The sequence below is a fragment of the Megascapheus bottae genome, chromosome 1 (genome assembly GCF_031878675.1).
Source record: "Megascapheus bottae isolate mThoBot1 chromosome 1, mThoBot2.hap1, whole genome shotgun sequence".
Classification (NCBI taxonomy): Eukaryota; Metazoa; Chordata; class Mammalia; order Rodentia; family Geomyidae; genus Megascapheus; species Megascapheus bottae.
In genome coordinates this window covers 65,279,261-65,300,623 of record NC_143509.1, presented here as the reverse complement: position 1 = coordinate 65,300,623, position 21,363 = coordinate 65,279,261, and the positions used below count along the sequence as shown (strand labels likewise).

The following is a 21,363-nucleotide window of genomic DNA, read 5'->3' as shown; positions in this document are numbered from 1 at the left end:
CTCTTTCCCCTTCGGCTTCACTCCCACCCCTTCCGGCTTCCCCCTTCCTCCTCACACTCCCCCTGGCTCGGCCGCTGCAGCCACTGGGCCTCACGTGACACCGGCTTGTCGTCCAGTCCCTCTTCCCCCCCCACACTTCCTCCTCCCCGGCGCGTGACCTGAGAAACGCCGCGCCGGCCGAGAACGGCCCGCCTCCTTCCCCCGGAAGTACAACACGAGTACGCCTGCGCTGAGTGGTCGCCGGGTCCGCTGGGTCTCACTTGGGTGGCTGGTTTGAGCCTTTGGTTCCGGAGTAGGAGAAAAGAGTTTTTTTTTTTCCACCTTAGTTTCCTTCTCCTAGCTTCCTCGCCTATGGGTTCTAAGCTACTATACGGAACTACGGACAGTCACTATCTCAGCTCTGTGATGTGCGTTCTTCCACTGGAAGTTTTTCTGAGCTGCCGAGGTAACCGCGCCCCCCCACCCACCCCCCCCCGCAGGCGGGGCGGAGCTCTGCGCGTGCGCGGGGCCAGGGCAGGGTGTGGGCTGTCACCCCCGCGGTCGCTACTGCGCATGTGTAAGGAGAGGGCGGCACTGACCGTGTAGGTGGACCTGGTCTCCCCGAGGGTAGGTGACTCATGGCTCTTCTGTCACGTTGCGCCCAGCTGGTTTGCCGTTGGGACATTTCTCTGCAGTCCTTCCCCTCCACCTCTGGGCGCAGGTCTGCTTGGCTTGCTGTACTTCCATGCTTTAGGCAAGTATGTATGCTGAGATTTTGTTTACTCTCCTGTCAAAAGGAGACTCATTGAGTCCTAAAATTAGCGCATTTCCGCTGATTTAGTAAAAGGCAATTGCAGTATTTCAGCTTTGCATTTTGGTTATTACTATAATGAAATAGGTCCCGGCATGATTTTTTTTTTCATCTTAGAGGGAAACAAACCCTCAATTCCAAAATGCCAAAAAAAAAAAATTAGAAGTTGCTAGAAAAACAAAAAACAACTGATTTTCTGCAGTCCCAGTTTCTCACTCACTTAACTTTTCTTGCCCATTCATTTCCACTCTATCCATATCTCTCCTTATTAGACTTTGACCTTTTCATTCCCTCTGCCAATTGTTGATCCTTTACTCCTCAGTTTTCTTGACTATGACATATGGCTGTGGCCAGACATCTAAGTATTTTTCTGTTTGTGCACAAGCAATGGTTGGCTTTGTGCACAATTAATCTTTAGGTCTACCAACAGAATTGCTCATGAAAGTATTCTTTTCAAGGCAATTAAAAAACATTGGAATGGAAAGAAAGTGCTGTAGACGTCCTGGGTTATGTTCCTCAACGATGTATACATTCCTACTGGGTGCTGTATTCATTGCTTTAAGTTCAAGTCGGATCTTACTGGTAAAATATTCTGCCAATGAAGGTAAGTTATGACATGGAATATATATATATGGAGACCTTAATACACATGATCTTTTCTATCTTGGGGTTCTTTGTATATAAAATGGAGCTAACAATACCTTATGGAAGACTTTGCTTACTATGTAGCTGTTTATTTCTCTACAAGAAAAATATGGACACTAGATAAAATTTAGGTCTGTTAAGTACAAAATCAAACCCTATGTGCAGAACATATGTTTGGTTATTGCCTCATTCAACAGGTGTTTTTGGACCTATAATCAGTTGTATACCTATAGCTTATTATATACTTATTAACTAGGAAAATACAGTTGTCACTTGACAATTTTGATGTACAGTTATAATTATTGTATCAATGGGACACTAGATTAAGGTTTGGTAGGTATGTACTCAAGAAATATTTATTTTTTAATCTAAGAATTTAAGCAGATATTTTGGTTCCACAAAACTGTATAGAATACTTTCCATTAGTTACAACATGCCCTGGACTAATGGTCTTCATGAGTCTTATATGTATATAAGCCCAACTTTAATTAATATTTATCTTCAAAGCTCTAGGTCAAGTATTATTGTTAGGGTTTGAAGTGTCTAAGGATAGGCTTTGTCCTTAAGAATTCATAGGTTTTATTAGGAGAGATATACATGTACATACATTATGAAAATATTTTTAATAAATACAGTATTGGAAATATGTTGTGAGGAAAGCTATCTGTTCTATCAAAGTTGATTGCCTAAAAGTTCCTGCTTTGGCTTGGCCTTGTTGATTATTCTGCTAAGATGACATAGCACCAAAAGAAAGAGGAACTGCTTTGGGATGAGGAAGGATCTTTAGAATGTAAGGTTTTCTCTTTACCAGTTCTAAGATGGATTTTTCAGACACACCTCAGATAGTTTAAGAATTTGAGAAAGGTGTGGGCATGTTTTGAGACTGCTTAAGCACTGTTAATCTTTTAGTGGTTACTTATGTAAATATAGTTTATCCCTCTTCAAACTAGACAATCACAAGCAGATTGTGAACCTGAGCTCCACCAATTGGAGCAGAGGGTCAGGGACTGCTGCCTTAGAGATAAATAAGGAGCAGCATGGTTGCCAGATTTATAGCTTCTAGGCAGAAGTAAATTTTGTCTTGCTGAGACAGTCCGCTTCATTTTCATCTCTTTAGTTGTACTTGGAGAGTATATTTATAACTATGTCAAAGCCAGATGCTGGTAGCTCACGCCTGTAATCCTTGCTTCTCAGGAGTCAGAGAACTGAGTATCACAGTCCGCAGTTAACCTGGCGTTAGACCCAAGACACTTATTTCCAGACTCTTATCTCCTGTTAACTAACCCAGAGAGCCTGTAATGGAGGTATGACTCTGTGGTGGCTCCTTAGGTTGGAGCAAAAAATCTCAGGGACCACACCTGCAGTAAAGGAAAAGTGAATTTATACTTCTTAGAGAGTCTTTGTGCAGTATAAATGGATTAGGGAATACTTGCCTGATTTCCTATCAGTTGGTATACAAAAGTATCAAGTAGATATGAGACATTCAGATCTGGGGCAACAGCCTCAAAATGGAACTGAATGTATAGCGCAGAATATATTGCCAGACTAGGTAGCTGAGAATCACTATTTAACAATTTGGAGCAGAGTGGGAAGGAGTGCTTGACTGGAAAAAGAAGTAATCAATTTTTAGAGATTCATGTGCTGTGTTAAGGAGCCAAAAGTTTATTTTCTAGTCCTAGAGTCTAGAAAATAAGCTATGCTAAAAGGATTACAAACAGTTGAGATCAGAAAGAACTGATGAAAAGCAAGAATGAGTTAAAGAAACCTGCAAGGGTTTACAAGTTATGACCCAAAACCCTGCTTCCTTGTGTACATAGATACATTACCAGTTTTCACACATTACCAGTTTGGATGTGTATTGGGATAGATAATGACAAGTCTCATCTGAGAATAACAGACTGGCTTGAATTTGCTTTTGTGCCAAGAAAAGAGAGGAGATATTTGAGCTAGTCTTTGAATTAAGGGGAGAACTGAACAAGAAAATATTTAAATTCAGGTATACAGTTGTTAAATGCCCACAAAGAGCAGGAGACCAGATTTTCAACCTGTGAAAGGTGGCCAACATGTTCTTATGAGGCGCTTTTCTTAATAGGAACTTACATTTCTAAAAGTATGGCATATACATCCAAAGTTACAGCACATTATGCTAAGGATTGTGACAGAGGTTTGTAGATAGTGCATTAAGAACAAAGATAAATAAGGACTTGGTTCTGTATAGATTGAGAGGTTCAAGGGACACATCAGGGAAGAGGAAGACTGTAATGGAAAGAAAGAATTTGATATCAAGTAGGCATTTATAGTTGACCAGTTTGGGTTTTAATGTGACTAGGAGAAACAAAAAGATGTTTTCGAAAAGGGAAAAATGCATTTCTGAAAGGAATACTTACTAAAACTCATATTGTTCCTTGGTTAATATAATAAAGCAAATTGTTAACATTTAGAAAAAATAGAAGTAAGAATTAGCCCAAAGGCATGCTAACTTCATTTCTTCATTTAGTAGGTTAGGGCATAGCTTCATAGCTCATTAATGGGCACAAGTAGCCTACACATCTTAGAAGTACCTATACCAATTGCCTCTTGCCTAAAGTACTGTGTATCCCAGAGTAACCAAGAATATTAATATTTTCTGTGTAAATCATGACTTGAAACAGACTGGAAAATTCTGAGTTAAAGAAATATCATAGTCAAGATCTGGTGGCACATACCTGTAACTCTAGTGACTCAGGTGACTGAGATCTAGAGGATCAAAGTTCAAAGCCAACTGGCAGAAAAGTCCAGGAAACTCCATCTCAAACAAACCAAATAAAATAAGTAAAAACACAGAAAGATGGCATGAAGCATAGTTTTCAAGTGAAAAACTTTCAGTTAATCAAGCCCCAAGGTCCTGAGTTTAAACTCTGATACCGCTATACACACACTCACACTCTCACACTCTCACACTCTCTCTCTCTCTCTCTCTCCTCTCTCTCTCTCTCTCTCTCTCTCTCTCTCTCTCTCTCTCTTCAGCTGGAAAATTCATAACCATTTGTGAAGTCAGATACTAAGTCATATTAATCTTCAGTCTAGAAGGCAATTTCATAGACTTTGTAAGAGTAACACAAAGGAAAAACATGAGACTTGTCTACCAAATTCAGGGATAATAAAAAAAGAATTAAAGAGAATAGAGATCCAGTATATAAGCTAACTCAAGTGTTTGGAAAAGCAGTACCAGCTGGTAAAAGCTTACTGGAACCAGGAATTAATCCACCATTTAAATTTAGTAATTATTAACTGTATAGAAATAGAAGTAGAATAAAATTTATAGTTAAAAAATCTTGGTTACATTTCAGAGAACAAGTATGACTATCTTCCAACTACTGTGAATGTGTGCTCAGAACTGGTGAAGCTAGTTTTTTGTGTGCTGGTATCACTCTGTGTTATAAAGAAAGGTGAGTTCTTGGAATAATACTTGATGCTTGCTAAAAAAAAAAAAAAAAAAAAAAACAGAATCCAAAAGCATTAAAACTAGAAGGATGTTATGTATTGTGGAGTTATTTTTATGTATGACATACTCATAAATATGCATATATATTGAGAGAGACACATACATACACACACACATACGCATTTACAGGAGAAATGGACTCAAAGAGAATATGCAGAGTAGTGTTGAAAGGGCTAAACTTGGCACAGTAACTCTCTTTCCTGCCCATTATTCTACCTCCATATATTTCCTGCTGTGATGATTGTACACTCAGAGGTTTCAATTGACACAGTTTCTAGCTAATAGAATACGCTTTTCTTTGTTTGTTTTTTGCTAGTTCTGGGACTTGAACTCAGGGCCTTGGCTCTGTCCTTGAGCTTTCTCAAAACTTGGTGCTCTACCACTTAAGCCACAGTACCACTTCTGGCTTTTTCTGTGTATGTGGTATAGATGAATCTAACCTAGGGCTTCATATTTGCTAGGCAAGCACTCTACCACTAGGCCACACTTCCAGTCCTAGAACGCATTTCTTAATTTCATGCATATTGTCCATTACTTGCAGTGCTTCAACTTAACCTAACTTCGCTTTCCTTCTCTTCATTTTATATTCTTTTTGTCTTCGAATATCTTTCTAAGACTTTGGAAATCTGGAGCCTGAAAAAGAACTCACATTAGGATCTGTCAAAGTTAATTATTTCTTCTTCCACACCTACCAATTTCTGCTTTATTAGTTCTCTGACCTTTTCTGAAGTGAAAAATAGCAGTACAAAACTTGGACCTTTTTTCTATATATGCCAACTTGTTGATCTCATATTGATCTTATATGTATTCTGAGACACTGTAAATAATAACACTTAGCTAATAAGTGCTACTAAAAGTATTAGAAATGAACTTTGCAATTTGGGGGGAAGGAGAAATAAGATGGGAAGGGATAGTGGGAGAAAAATGAGGGGAGGGATAACAATTTTTGATAGGAAATGTACTTATTACCTTACTTATATAATGCTAACCCCTCTGTATATCACCTTTACAGCAACATTAAATTAAATTTTTTTAAAGAGAAACTACACCAAAATAATCATTGGGGGTGGGGGGAGGTGTGTCTGGCCACTAATGATGGAACACAAATATTGGTTAAAGAGAGTCTAGTATTCTCTTCTGTTTTCAAGACATAGCTAATAGTTACTTATTGAGACTCAACCCTTTTAAGGAATTGTATTAGTAATGAAATACAGTTTCTTTAAAAGTATAGACATCTCAGTGAAGTTCATTTGCTTATTGTTGTATTTCTCTCTTTAGAAAATCATCAAAGTAGACATTTAAGATGTGCTTCCTGGAAGGAATTCTCTCAGTTTATGAAGTGGTCCATTCCTGCCTTTCTCTATTTCCTGGATAACTTGATTGTCTTCTATGTTCTATCCTATCTCCAGCCTGTAAGTAAAAATATGACAGAAGAAGTAAGATTCAAGAAAAGGAATCTTTTTTTTATTTTATCTTTTTCCTGGGTTTCATTACCTTCTTGTCCTCATTGGTCTTGGTGAATGTTTTCCAGAATTATCACAGAAAACTGAATTGCTAAATTGTTTGAAAGATTCTCTCACTGAGAATACTGAGCTGACCTCTATGAGGAAGCTGCTTTAGCCCCAGCCTCCACCCTTCATTAGCTATCCTCTAATCTCAATTTCTGCACTTAAGACCTTCACACAGACTTTAATGACTAACATAGAAATTATACATTCTCTGTTCCTCTATTTCTTTCATCTATTGTAAATATACCTCATGTTTTCTATTATTTGCATGACTTTTTCTGTTAATCTTATCATTCAACCAACAAATTCTTTTACCCCATTATATTACCCCATATGGGAGAGCCATGTATAACTGATAACTCTATGAATACTCTTCTTGGCATACCTTGTGTGAACACAGAAAGGCATGAGTACTCAGAATTTAAGAGATTGGTCTTTTGCTTTTATCTCTTACTCAGTTTAGATTACACATATTCCCCCTAATATTTTATAAATGAAGGTTTCTATTGCATTTATGGACAAAATTTGTTTTAAGTTTTTTTCAAAAAGATTTAAGCATTTTGATTACAAATAAGATCTTCATTGGCACGATTTAAAACCTCTTAGATACTAATCAGATCAGTTTTAGAATGAGTTGAAAAGGAAGGTTTAGTAGAGTTTTATACTTTTCCCTAATTTACAATCTGAGTAGCTTGGCATACCCAGACTACTCTCAGCTTTTGTTATTTCCTCAGTAAAACAGAAAAAGAATCAGCTCAAAGGCCCTGACCTAGACCAATTGTATACTTGAAGTTCCTTTCAGCTCTGTGATTTTTATTGGTAGTAACTACTCAATCCATATAGAATGTGTCCTTTCTTAAATTTTTGTTTCCACTTGGTTTTTTGGATCTGAGACTACCTGTGTAATAGTATAATTTAGATGATATAATTATTGGGTAATTATTACATAATTATACAATTGTATAATATAGTTATTCACATTTAATAAATAAATATTTGATTTATTTTATTTGCACCCAATAGAGTAGCTCTAAGTTTACACTTCTTTTCTGCATTACCATTACCAGAGCCCAATTGTACTTCCTTATTTTTCTCTAATGTCAATTGCTTTGCACTTCCTTCCTGATTATGTACACTACAGATATTACAGAACAGTCACATGAAGTACTCTTAACTTCTGCGCCCTGATCTACTTAAGGAATCAGATTCAGATGCATTAATGTTTTCCAGCAAAGAGCTGATATTTGATTTAGTCTATAGTGTTACATGGAAAGAGTTTTATAAATCCATCAAGCCAGCAAGGCTACTTAGTTAGGTGCCCCTAATGTGATTATCCAAGGTTACCATTTCCGACTCTTACCAGCTACTTTCTTCATCTTTTTTTATTCTTCTTTTAACTGGGGTTCAAAAGCATTTGTCTGCGGAGGAGTATATTAGGAAAACCAATTCATAATCTCCCAGCAAGCACAGACATGCTTAATGGTTAAGAAAGTAGCATCGCTAAATACCTTAAGTTGATCATTATATATATTTCATTTACTAAATTAGCATTCTTTATAACCCACAAATATGTAGAATTCTGAGTTTGTTAAAAGCAATTTTTTTAACTCAGTAAAAGGGATTGTGTGTAGAAGTCCGTAGTTGAGTACTTGGTAGCATGCAGAAGACTGGGTTCAAACCATAGCACTGAAAAAAAAAGTAAAAAAAAAAAAAGGCAAAACCATTTACATTCTTCGAATTATTGCTTGTTTTATCGGCTTTTATTGTGTATTAGATGTGATTTTGATCATTATGGTTATTTTTTAAAAGGTTGATACTCTTTATAGTTTTGATGGTTAGTGGTTTGGCTGTTCGTAGATTCAGTCCTTCTTTGTAGCCCAGGCTAATGACCTGCCAGCCTTTAGCCTCAGCCTCTCAAGTGACAGGATTCTAGATATGCACCATCATACCCGGCCACCCGTTGTAGTTTAATAAAGTGACAGAGGAAGACAGGATGAAATAAATCACAGGATTACTGTAAAACAATGTTTAATAGTCCCACGTCCAAGTATGAGAGTAAAGATAGAATTTCGTACTTTCTGAACAAATCATATACATGTCCAGATATATATTCTTATGCATTATGGCTGAATTCACAAAAACACTTCTAAGTGTCTAAAAATAAGTGGAATCAATCCAAAGCAATGTCCAAAACTCAAAAGTGGAGTTTTGTCTTAAATCCTGTCGTTGCAACTAGGAAAACTGATTTAATACATTAAACAAAAAGAATGCTTAAGTGTCTCCCTAGACATTCTTGCCATATGAGTGGGCCTGACAAACTCCAGACAAAAATTTGATCCTATCTAAATAAACTTGAGCAATAAAAATGAAATTTGAGGGCCGGAGTTTGGCCTAGTGGTAGAGTGTTTGCCTAGCATGCATAAAGACCCGGGTTCGATTCCTTGGTACCACCTACGTGGAAAAGTGGTGCTGAGGCTCAAGTGATAGAGCTCTAGCCTTGAGAAAGTCCAAGGACAGTGCTCAGGCCCTGAGCTCAAGCCCAGGACTTGCACAAAAAAAAAGAAAAGAAAAGAAAGAAATTTGATCTTGTAGTGAAGCAGCTGCCCTAATAACCTTCTGGTTTTGACTAAGAGGGTTTTTGTCAGGTGAACTATGAAGCTGAGAGATTCCTGAAGTCAGTCCTTTGTTTGGATTGTAATACTGTCTTCTCTTTCTTTCTAGGCCATGGCTGTTATCTTCTCAAATTTTAGCATTATAACTACAGCTCTTCTATTCAGGATAGTGCTCAGGTAAGTAACTCCCTGCGAAAGCATATATCATACTTAAAAGTGCTACAGCCTGGTTTCAGATTATAGACCCAAAGCCTTGAGCCCTCAGATATCCAAGACCGTATTTTGTTCCTAATTGGCTTTGTGAGTTGGGCAAACGGTTGAACCCATATGGGACACAGCTCCAGTGCTACCTTGTCTCAGTCTTCTATGATCTGATATATGAAATGTCTGGAGCATCTTGAAAATAGATGGTTGGGTTATAATTTTTAGTGCCAGATTTTTAACAGAGGTCCATGCGCATGTATAATCTCTACAATAAGGAGAACCAAGAGATTCCTAAGATATTTTAATATAGTTTACTTTGGACATGATAGAATGACCACTTTAATAAACCACTTGAACATATGACTTAAATTCTAACAGGCAGTTTGTGTGAGGAATCTAGTTAAAATTATAATTAACAATAAAGATAAGTTTTTAAACTTTTAAATGGCTACCATTAAGTCTTTCCTATTATCTCCAGGACCCTTGAATAGTACAAATGTTTTTCAAATTGACTCAACTAAAAAGCAGAGACCAAAGTTTCCTAAGACAGAGAAACAGTGATATAGAAACCTAGACATTTAATCCCAGTTTGATTTGCTAGTTAATAATGATGATAACCAAATAAAATTAACTTTTTGTTACATTTGTTGTGCTTGTTTTCTTTTAATTTTACAATCCCTTTATGTACCTATCTATCTATTGATTGATTGATTGATTTTGATCGGTCATGGGTCTAGGAGTTGTCCCTAAGCTCCTCAGCACAAGGATAGTGCTCTCCCACTTGAGCCACAGCACACACTTCTGGTTTCCAAGTGGTTAGGTGGAGATAAGTCTCACAGACTTTTGACTTTCTCGTGTTGGGCTGCCTTTTAACCGCAATCCTTAGATCTCCGTCTCTTGAGTAGCTGGGATTACAGGCGTGAGCCACCAACACCTGCAATCTCTTTAAGTTTCTCACTTGCACGGTACTACTCTGGGGAAACATTTCATAGTTAATATGAGAGATTAAAAACTAAGCAACCCCCTTAGTACAGTTTAAGTGTTAAAAAAACATTGAAAATTGCTTTATTCATCATGTTTTAGATCTGAATTACGAAATAATTCTTTAACAATTTGAAGGCATCTATTCTGCAAATACTTTGAAGCCCTTAAAATAAACATGATATTCCCTTTACAGGATAAAAATTCACTTCTGAGAAAATGTACACAGCAAAAATATTTTATATTGATTCCTCCAATAAATTTAGAGACAAATATATATGCTGAGAGAAAATTTGGTTTACTTAGAAGAATGGTTCTAGCATGTCACAGTGAAAGGTTCTGTTAAGTGAGCAGCTACTGTTTTATACTAGTTAAACTGAAAAATAAACTCTGACATGCTGACTTGGGAGAGTAATTTATTAAACTTCATATTTTCTGAAAATCCATCATGTTTAGCCTAATCCTTCATAAATGTTCATAAATATTAAGTAAACAGTTGTTCATAGTTAACAACTGTTTAGTTTGTTTGTTTATTTATTAATAGTCCTGGGGCTTGAACTCAGGACCTGAGCACTGTCCTTGAGTTTTCTCCAGGCTAGAGCACTATCACTGAAGCTACAGTACCACTCTTGGCTTTTTCTATATATGTGATACCAACTAATAGAACTGGTCTTTGTGCATGGTAGGTAAGCACTCTACCACTAGGCCAAACTCCCAGCCTTCTTTAATTTATTTAAGGGTCCGTTTCTTCATTCTCATTGTCAAAATTTAACGGAAAAATCTAACTGCCAGAGGTGAAAATTTACAAAGGGCACTATATTATATTGTTCCTGCCTCATTTGCCTGTCACATGCAGTAATTGTGTACATGGCCTTTAAAAACTAAATATCCACTTTTTATCTCTATTTCCTCTTTTCAATCTTCTGGCCTTCTCCTACCTAGTATGTTCCTGTGTTCCAGTGCACTTGCACAAATTCAGATGACCAATTCAGCTTTCAAACTCCTGGCTCCTGGCTACGCTAGTCCCATCACTGTGTGCTAGACCTATTTGTTTACAAATGGCATACATGAAAACACATGACAGGGTGCACAGTATGCTGCTATCTGATGTCATATGTGCATATTACTTGTTTCAAAGAAGGAAAATAGAATGCTTAGTGTAATCAGGCACATTTTCTTCTTTATGCTTTAAAGAAACTTAGAATTATCCTTTAAAGATGTCATAGCCTAGGAGAAAGATTACAAAACCACAATACAACACTCCCTTACACTTTAATAAATATATTATCTTAGGAAAGTTACTTAAGTTCTCAGGGAGCTTTGCTCCAGAGAGTGGGAATTGCCTACATTATAGTAGGTGCTCAATAAAAGCTTCCGTGACAAGCAAAGTCTTATAGTTTCTAATTCTCACCAGTAACTTTACTTTTGTGCTTGTCCATATATTATTCTCTTTTAGCTTCTCACAATTTACCTGACTGCCTGAAAACATCAAGGTTTTGTTCTCCCAGGAGATCTCGCAAATCCACTAACAAATACTCTTCTCTGTTAACATCATTCTTCCTTGTTTTTGCATAAGGAGGCTCTTTCCTCCTCTTCAATATATAAACAGCTTGCTCTTCACATGAAAAATTTTAGTTTATTTTTCATCTTTCAGCTCCTGTCATTTTGCCTTTGAAGTAATGAACTTGACTTAAAAGTTCAAACATTCCTTTATTATTAAAGTATAGATTTCTCAGGAGGGAGATAAATCTTCTTAATTTCCCAAATTTTCCAGGTACATAGCTGCTACTTTCTTGATGTCTGATGAACCAAATGAGTCAGCAAAATTGAATAATAATATGTGTCTTATATAGCTCACAAGTTTCTTATTAAGGGAAGGAGGAAGGGAGGGAGAGAGGAGGGGGGAAGAAAGAGAAAGAAAGGAAGAAAAGCAAGCAAGCACAGTTTGGGCTCTGTGAACTGAACAAAAGTGAACACTGCCCCAGGTAGCATTTCATATCCTTTCAGATTCTTGAATGCTGCATGTGCTAGCTTTTTCAAAGATTGCGATATCATGAACACTGTTGAGGGATCGGATCTTTCTAGGGAAAAATTCACCTAGATATAAGATTTCTGGAGCTCATCTCTATTCTTTCTGCTTCCAGACAGAGAACCAGTGCTATAAATGACACCAACCTTTCCTTTGAACTTGAACTGTGGCGAGTACTAGTAACTACATGAGGCAGTTTATTCAACCAAGTACTCAAATTTTCTGAATTTTCAGATGACACAGGTAGGGAGAACAGGAGTAAGATGTTGTGTTTCCTCTTTGGACAGGCGACATCTAAGCTGGATCCAGTGGGCTTCCCTTCTGATTCTGTTTTTGTCTATTGTGGCCCTAACCACTGGGACTAAAACTTCACAGAATAACCTGACAGGACATGGATTCCATCACGATGCCTTTTTCAGCCCATCCAACTCCTGTCTTCATTTCCAAAACGAATGTTCCAGAGAAGACAATTGCACAGCAAAGGAGTGGACTTTTCCTGAAACTAAATGGAACACCACAGCCAGAGTTTTCGGTCACCTCCGTTTGGGCTTGGGCCATGTTCTTATTATAGTACAATGCTTTATTTCTTCAATGGCCAATATTTATAATGAAAAGATACTGAAGGAAGGGAACCAGCTCCATGAAAGCATTTTCATACAGAACAGCAAACTTTATTTCTTTGGCATTGTTTTTAATGGGCTAACATTAGGCCTTCAGAGCAGCAACCGGGATCAGATTAAGAACTGTGGGTTTTTTTACGGCCACAATGCCTTTTCCTTAGCCCTTATTTTTGTCACTGCATGCCAGGGCCTTGCAGTGGCTTTCATCCTGAAGTTCCTAGATAACATGTTCCATGTCTTGATGGCCCAGGTCAGCACTGTCATTATCACAGCAGTGTCTGTCCTGGTCTTTGACTTCAGGCCCTCCCTGGAGTTTTTCTTGGAAGCCCCATCTGCCCTTCTCTCCATATTTATTTATAATGCCAGCAAGTCTCAAAGTCTAGAATATGCACCCAGACAAGAAAGGATTCGAGATCTAAGTGGCAATCTTTGGGAGCGTTCCAGTGGGGTAAGTTTGTGAGACTATGCTTTTCATTTTGCTAGCACTTCACAAATTCAAAGTATGGCTAGTCAAGAAGAAAAAAAAAAGTCATTGCTTTGTCAAAGAATGTAGGTATAATTAAGTAAAAAAATGGAATGGACTGGGCCAGGAGTTTGGCCTAGTGGTAGAGTGCTTGCCTAGAATGTACAAAGACCCGGGTTCAATTCCCCAGTACCATATACATAGAAAAAAAGCTGGAAGTGGTGCTGTGGTAGAGCTCTAACCTTGAGAAAACCTAAGGACAGTGCTCAGGCCCTGAGTTCAAGGCCAGGACTGGCCAAAAAAAAAAAATGGCATAGACTGTTGTAATAGCTTTATATTCAGTTTTCCTGAATACACACAAGATGAACTGTGTTATATCACAATGCCCATTTTACTCTTTAGACAAGTCTGCTTGCTAAGTTCATTCAAATCCTCCCTGGATATCACATCTCTGATTAACGGGGGATAATTATAGGCTTATGTCCCAAACTCCCCAGTCTTAGCCAGATTGTTCACTCAGAAGTTCATTCTTTTCCCCTGGAGTTAGGGGGATGGGGGCTGATAATGCTATTACTTTAAATTTTAAGTAAAATCACTTAGGCGCAAGGGCTAACTTCTATCCCGGTCTCCGCCCTTTCAGCATTTCCCCTCAGACCAGCAGGTGGTGTCCTTGGTTAACATTCATGTGGCTAACTGAACAAGAACCAAGTTGAATGCCTTCCACTTTTTAATCAGCTCATTGTGCTTCAAAAGTTAACTTTCCAAGTATTTATTTAATTTGAACAGATTCATATTTGCAGTTTAATGGGATAAAACCCTTAACAATGAATGTGACACTTGATTTGTATATTTAGTAAGGCTTCCTTACAGTAAGGATTCAACTTCTCTAGGCAGGGCACAGAGGCTCACAGCTGTAGTCTCAGTTGCTCTGGAGTTGGAGAGCAGAAAGATTGTATCTCAAAGCCAGCATGGGCATAAAAATAAGGAAACCCTGTCTCAACCTCTCAACCCTCTCATCTCAGCTATGCAGGAGGCATATCTAAGGCAGTTAAATGGTAGAACACTTGGATAATTTGAGGTCCTGAGTTTAAACCCCAGGAGTACAAAATAAACATGAGGGATGGCTGGATGGACAGGTGAATAGATCTTTAATAAAACAATTTAATTACTGATTCCATGCTTCTTTTTAGGATGGAGAGGAACTGGAAAGACTTACCAAACCTAAAAGTGATGAATCAGATGAAGACACTTTCTAATTGGTACCCAATTGGTTGGCAGATCTCACAAACTGTATTTTCACACTTGCAATATTTGTATTATTTATCTTCTCATTTTGATAAATTAAGAATAGTCAAAAACAATACTCTTTGCATATGTCTAAACACTCCCAAATGGATTTATCCCAAGCTTTAGAGTACCCAAAAAATGACAGATTTTTAAGAATTACTGTAGAAACAATAACATAGAGACTATTTAATAACTCAGTACTTGGTAAGACAACAAGGTATATTTTCAGATTATTGTCCTTCAAAAAGCTTTGAATAATGATGATAGGTAAAGCCTGTAAATAGATCACCAGATATTTATGATTGTGCCATGCTATTTTGTGTGTCATAATCTCCCCTTAGTTATTGTAAATATTGAATATTGTCCCTCAGATTTTTCGTTTTCTAGAGATAGACTTGTCACCATTAAGAAGCACGAGACTCATAAAAATGGTGTCGAGGATCTAGCTGGTGGTGATAGCGGCTTGGAATACTGTAGTCTGTATTCAGTATTTTGCTTAAGAAGCATTTTTTCAAAAATAATTGGAGAATTTATGAAAATTTTTCTTTTTAATATATTTTTTGAGTGGGTCTTGGGGCTTGAACTTTGGGCCTAGGTGCTGTCCCTGAGCTCTTCAGCTCAAGGCTGCCGCCCTACCCTTAAGCCACAGCCCCACTTCCCATCTTTTAGTGGTTAATTGAAGATAAGAGTCTCAGAGCTTTGTAGTGCAGAGCTAGTAATTATCTTTTTATATTTTGCATACAGATAAGCTTTATTTAAGTGAAAGTTTCCAAGTCATCACAGTTACCATTGTATTTTAAAGCATTGTAGGGATTTTCCCCCTCTTTGTTACTTTCTGAAGAACTGTACATAAAAGGTATTTTTATGAGTTATGAATTAAGTCTGTGACTGTTAGATATCTTTATTTATTTATTTTTGTCATTGAGTCAAAACACTGGCTTTGGAATCACACCAAACTATCAGTAAGACTAATGTCTGAGTTGCTTTATAAAGGGTCCTTTTGTAAATAGATATTAACTTTTAATGAAACACAAATATTATTACTGTAAAAGTAGGAAGGCCAGTAATCAGTAAGTCAGTTACTCTAGTAGTTCATCCTTCTAAGTGCATGGTATTTTTCAGGTTATTTTCGCACGCAGACAATTGACTTTTATTAGGCCAAGCAGTCAGATGATAGATAATTCAAAAGTGAAGAAATAGTGACTTGTCCCAAGTCATGCAGTTGGATAATGATAGAAAAAATAGACTTTCGCTGACAAGCCTGTAGCAAATCTCATACTCATAAATGTGAATTACAAGATGTCATACAGTATACACATTCCTTCTTTCTTTGAGTTTTGAATGACTTTTGTATATAATATTGTTAGATAATATAATATGCAAGTAATGTGAATGGTAATTGATCAAATTCATAATTAAAATTATTATTAAATTCATATCCTGTGTCACTATTCTGTCACACTGAGGTGGAAGGTAAAATGAGAGGCTCAGTTGTGATTGCCTTGGAATACTTCATGGACGTCACTGTTTTAAGATGGTGGATAATTTGAATGAAGGTGGAAGGTCTAGAAACCATGTCCTAGGGGCTCTTGGAATCAAGAGAGTATAGAGAACAGTTGTCATGTAAAAGAAGAAATAGAGATCTTTCCTACTTTGTTCAGCTAACCCACTGCAAGACTTAGAGTATGATCATTTTTATTCTTACACTATAAAAAGACTCCCTCAAATTTTGAACTACAGGATAGGAAGTAGAGACATGACCTGGAGGTAGAGGGAAGGTGGCAAAATAGATCCCATTCCATAGGTTTTAAAGACCCATGTGGAGGAGACACACAGGGCAGAGTTCCTCTGCAGGCTCCTTTGCCCAAATCTCATTGTGAAAAGCTAGTCACTTGACGTGGACTTGATTTTGCAGAGCTTTGTAACTGCTAATATTGCAGGAAATTCCCTCGCTCTTGTATCAGCCCAGCAGGCTTGAGGAAGCACATGTCAAGGCCTTCCTGCCTTCCTTCCTTGTACCTCTGTCCTGATTCCATCTGTGATTGCTTACCATTACCAATTCATATAATTGTATTTGTTTCCTAGCAGTGATGGGGGTCAAAGCAGGGCTTCTGATATGCTGGGCAAGTAATTTATGTGCTGAGCCACATTCCCAGCTCTCCAAGTTCATATATTTGAAAAGGCTCAGTAGATTCCACAGGATGTATTCATAGAATACTTTTATTGCAAACCAAAGGATACAGTGTAGCAAGCAGAAAAGAAAGTCTAAGAGGTATTCTTTAAGTTTTCCAAGCCTTACTTATACTGTCTTTACTACTCCAACTTTACCCCACAAAATCTTACTTTGAGAGACCTCAAAGTAATATTTCTGAGCAGGTTTTTAATGCTTCTCTCAGCTCGTATAATCAACCAGCCTGACTTAATCTGTTATGTCAGTTAGAAGCTATCAGCAAGGAAAAACCCTAGAGATTAGTATGGTAATCACACATCATAAATTCTTCTACTCTTACCTTGGCTAAAATTGAACAGCTGAACATATTGCTATCCCCCAGAGACAAGAGGGAGTCCTTTTTCTCCCTATAACCTCCATGTGGCCTCTTTACACCTCTTTTCTCCCTAAAACGCTTTGTAACTCAACAAGAAGAAAAACAATCCGGGCCCGGGAGTTTGGCCTAGCGGTTAAAGTGCTTGCCTAGCATGCACAAAGACCCGGGTTCGATTCCTCGGTATCCTACATACCGGAGCGAGCGGGGCCGGAGCGAGCGGGGCCGGAGCGAGCGGGGCCAGAAAGAGAAAGGGGCCAAAAAAAAAAAAAAGAAAGAAAGAAAGAAAAACAATCCATAGCCCTGTCTGTTGTATTTGGCTTCTCACCTTCAGCTGATCTGTTCTTTATGACAGTGGACTACCCGTGTGTTAATTATCTTTCCACTTGTCAGCTTTTCCCATGTTATGGATTGTCAACAGGCATATATGTTTTTAAAGTTGATACCATGAGATAATAAGGTGGTTCCTTTGGTTTAACCTTGATAATATTTTCTCTTATGAATTCATACTTCTCGTTGATTTTCACTTATGAATGCATGAATACTATTGTCATCGTTTTCCATGGACATCTGACAACTTTATAAAGCTGAAAGAAGTACAGAGTTCCCGGGAGAAGCTGTGCCTGCCGGTGCTCTGGTGACAAGGATGCCTATGCTGATGGTGAAACCATCATGAGACGATTGTCCAAATTATGTAGTGCCTGAAGGAAAGGACACCATAATCATTCTAGCTTCCGAATGACTGCACATCTACCATTACTAGTGGTCTCTCTCATCTCTTCTACCTACCTTTGTCTCCTCCATAAAGACCCATTATTCATGTATGTGACTAGAAAATCATATGAACTCAATCATTGTGTGAATCGCCATATAACTTGAGTTCATCCTTCAAGTTAGTATCCTAGATTAGGAATCAGAATGTCAGATAGTTCTTTGCACAGGCCAAGACTTCCAATTATTCTAGACTAGGTCTTCTAAATATGGACATGTTGATAGAATAGGGCCTATGTTTCTCTCTGTCTCTGTCTCTGTCTCTGTCTCTGTCTCTGTCTCTGTCTCTCTCTCTCTCTCTCTCTCTCTCTCTCTGTGCCTCTCTCCCTCTCTCTCTCTCTCTCTCTCTCTCTCTCTCTCTCTCTCTCTCTCTCTCTCTCTCTCTCTCTCTCTCTTTCCCTTTCTCTGTCAAGACAATATGTGGAAAGTAATAAACTAAAGGTACAGGTACAGGGCCGACAGAGGAGAATTGAATGATGGTGATATTGAATGAGGAGATATTCATCACATCTCTAACACTGGGGAATGAAAGTGAGACTTTCTTTCAGCATCAACTGTCAAATTTCCAGAAATGATATTCCCAGGTGTTCTCTCCCTTCCCCTTTATGAATCACCTTTTGTATTATGGAAGTCCTTGGAAAGAGTGGCACCTTTTGCTTATCAGTTACATTTGATCAATTATAGCTATCTGAGAGCCAGAATGGGTCATGGGAAAGAGCCTAGGACAAAGAAAAGGGCCAGGAAAGAAGGAAGGGATTTTTTTTTATAGGGGAAAAGGAAAGCCAAGAAGCATTTTCCCTAGAGTTAGTATAAGCTGTTTAAAATCACCCTAGTCCACAGACTTTTCACTTTGTGGAAGTAAAGGGCTGATATTTAGATACTACAGTCTGCTCAGAAGTTGCCTAGTTTGCCTAAGCATTGGGATACATTTTTTAAATAGGTGCACATGATGACCTAATTAGGAAACTGCTGAAGAATTCATCAGTGTCTTATGGCAGGGACTCCAGGATATTCAGGATGCTCACAGTCCTGTCACCTTTAATGCACTTAGAAGTAGAAGCTCCAGTGTCACCATAAAGAAATACCACAGGCAGGCACCGGTGGCTCACACCTGTGATCCCAGCCACTCAGGAGGCTGAGATCTGAGGCTCATGGTTCAAAGTCAGCTTGTGCTCGAAAGACCTTGAGACTTCATCTCCAATTAATCACCAGAAAACCAGAAGTGGCTCAAAGTGGTAGAGTGCTAGCCTTGAACTGAAGAGCTTAGGGACAGCAACCAGGCCCAGAATTCAAACCCCACAACCAACAACAGATTAGATAAAAGAAGAAAATGCTGTGGCATTCCATGTGTTAAAAGTGATGACTCCATTAAGTTGTAGGCTCAGTGTACTATGCTACTATGCTAGACATAATTCAGTGATACTATTTAGTACTTTTGCCCACTTTCCACAAAAATCTCGAACTGGATTCTAGACTATCAAGTCTGAATCTTTGAAAATTTTGACATAAATTCAATCACAGGAAGCCTCTGAGCTTAGTAGTTTACTCCTTGAATGTCAAAATCAGATAGACCAGAACTTAGGTATCCATTCCAACTTCCTCGAGATCCAGCACTTACCTTTCCCAAGGCTAGTAGCCTCTGTGTGACAACATTGATTTAATCCTGGTGGCCCGTACCATAATTCCTTTAGTATCAAGTTTCATAAAAGAACCAAATAGAAAAAAGAACTATTATTTTTAAGATATTTCAAAGAGTGCTAAGAAGTTCTCTTCTCTATCTGTCCAGATATTTCCTGTAATCATACTTACCTTCTTTTTGATGGAATGGAATGCTACTGAAGTATGAACCATTTGAAACACACCTCCAGCCTTTTTTATCCAAGAAAAACCTGATGATTTTGCTAGGGTCCAGACTCAGTCTATGATCTTCCTATCACTCCTGCACAGCTAGGTCAAAGCAGACATGACTGTATCCAGCTTGTCAACTGAGATAGAGATTTTGCCTGTCTGGCTTCAGACTAAAGACCTTCTGATCTGTACCTCCCTAGGTAGCTGGGATTGTAAAGATGAGCCACTGGACCTGCAAACTTTATTCTTAATCATAGTTTTCACTTACCAATAAATATGAAGACAAAAGAAAAAATGTAGATAATTATTTTATAGAATTTTTCATGCCCAGTAACATTCATTATATAAGAAAAGGAAACACTAGTTCCAATACTACTATTTAGCATCAGATCCCCAAGAGTTAGGACAATTGCTTTTGTTTTGTTTTGTTTTGTTTTTTCAGTTGTGGGGCTTGACTCTGGGCCTGGGCCCTGCCCCTGAGCTCTTCAGTTCAAAGCTAGCCCTCTACCATTTGAACCATAGTGCCACTTCCAGGAAAAATTGCTTTAAATGTAAGACAGTTGTAAGTTTCAGCAAGAACTTATGAGTAGGGAAATGTTTGCTATTTATTTAATCTTGGAAGAACACTGCAAAAGAACCCCAGGAGGCATAGACAGTATGGAAGAACTCCCTTATTACAGCTGGCCACATGTGGCATTAGCAACTGCAGGAAAATGGGCTGGGACTAAGGTTACAGATTTCAATAAGGGTATCCGTGGTGGTAACTTTCATGATGACGATGGTCATCCTGGTAGCCATCTTGGTAGCCCTGGTGGTAACTATGGTAACCATAGCCTGCATACTCATCTTCTGGGCAGCGCATCCCCAGCGACTGCTGAATGGCCATTTCCTGTCTCCGAAGTTGCATGGAGTCAATTAAGTCATACACGATCACCATGGACCACATCGGAGAAGGATACCAGGACTTGACATTTCCATCTTTTCCCACTAGGAGCATTGAGAAGTACTCTGGGCTCACTTGAAAATAATTGCGGATGTCTTTCACAAGATGGGCTGGGACATCTTCTCGCTCAACAGTGGAGCTGCCTAGAATATAGAATTGCAATTGTTAGTGGATGGAAGCGTGGGAGCCCATAAAAAATCAAAGGGTTCGGAAATTTCTGTAAAATGGAGAGAAAACACATGAACCATTATCTTTAGCTCAAAGTCATGAAAGAAGCTCAGTATTTTTTTTCCCGAGTGGATATTAAAAGGCCTACCATCCTCCAAACTTTGGAGAACTTTGGCAGGTATGTTACATAATATAAAACTAGACCTTTAATTTCATGCTGCCAAGATCAACTTCTTTTAGCCTTCCTAAATTATCACTAACAAAGATCATTATATTATTTACAATTCTAAACCTGTTTCCAATTAGCTTACTTGTTTCAATTATAGCTGTCCTGTTGACTTGTTTTTACAATTTGTTGTCAAACATGGAAGTACTGATTATGTTAAGAACTGGATCAATATGCCTGAACTACTAGTATGAGAGGAATGATACATAAGGAGGAAAGGAGCTGAGATTCTTCTGGGGAG

The 21,363-nt window shown here is 38.2% G+C and overlaps 2 protein-coding genes across 5 annotated transcripts in view; one reads left to right on the top strand and one right to left on the bottom strand.

Moving 5' to 3' along the window:
- Positions 1–36: 36 nt before the first annotated feature.
- On the top strand, positions 37–15,149 carry Slc35a5 (solute carrier family 35 member A5). Of its 4 annotated transcripts, none has more exons than XM_090346566.1 (7): positions 37–445; positions 1,249–1,394; positions 4,765–4,863; positions 6,198–6,331; positions 9,149–9,216; positions 12,541–13,321; positions 14,527–15,149. In XM_090346566.1, the coding sequence occupies exons 2-7, from the start codon at positions 1,268–1,270 to the stop codon at positions 14,590–14,592; spliced, it is 1,275 nt and encodes a 424-aa protein (XP_090202692.1). In that variant the 5' UTR covers positions 37–445; positions 1,249–1,267; the 3' UTR covers positions 14,593–15,149. The 4 variants fall into 4 exon arrangements, with proteins under 4 accessions (XP_090202692.1, XP_090202700.1, XP_090202710.1 ...); XM_090346574.1 differs by lacking the exon at positions 37–445 and adding an exon at positions 525–606; XM_090346584.1 differs by lacking the exon at positions 37–445 and adding an exon at positions 623–737.
- A 5,228-nt stretch (positions 15,150–20,377) lies between these two features.
- The window catches only part of Ccdc80 (coiled-coil domain containing 80), a 177,874-nt gene continuing 176,888 nt past the window's right edge, over positions 20,378–21,363 (bottom strand). Inside the window, exon 9 of the mRNA XM_090346529.1 lies at positions 20,378–20,871. Coding sequence (XP_090202655.1) covers positions 20,525–20,871 — 347 coding nt within the window. The 3' untranslated portion in view covers positions 20,378–20,524. The remainder of the gene's footprint in view (positions 20,872–21,363) is intronic.

Coding starts and splice junctions, on each gene's coding strand:
- Slc35a5 (XM_090346557.1), top strand. CDS start 1,229: ATGAAAGTATTCTTTTCAAGGCAATTAAAAAACATTGGAATGGAAAGA. Junction 4,864..6,197: donor ACTCTGTGTTATAAAGAAAG/GTGAGTTCTTGG, acceptor TTCTCTCTTTAG/AAAATCATCAAAGTAGACAT. Junction 9,217..12,540: donor CTATTCAGGATAGTGCTCAG/GTAAGTAACTCC, acceptor CTCTTTGGACAG/GCGACATCTAAGCTGGATCC.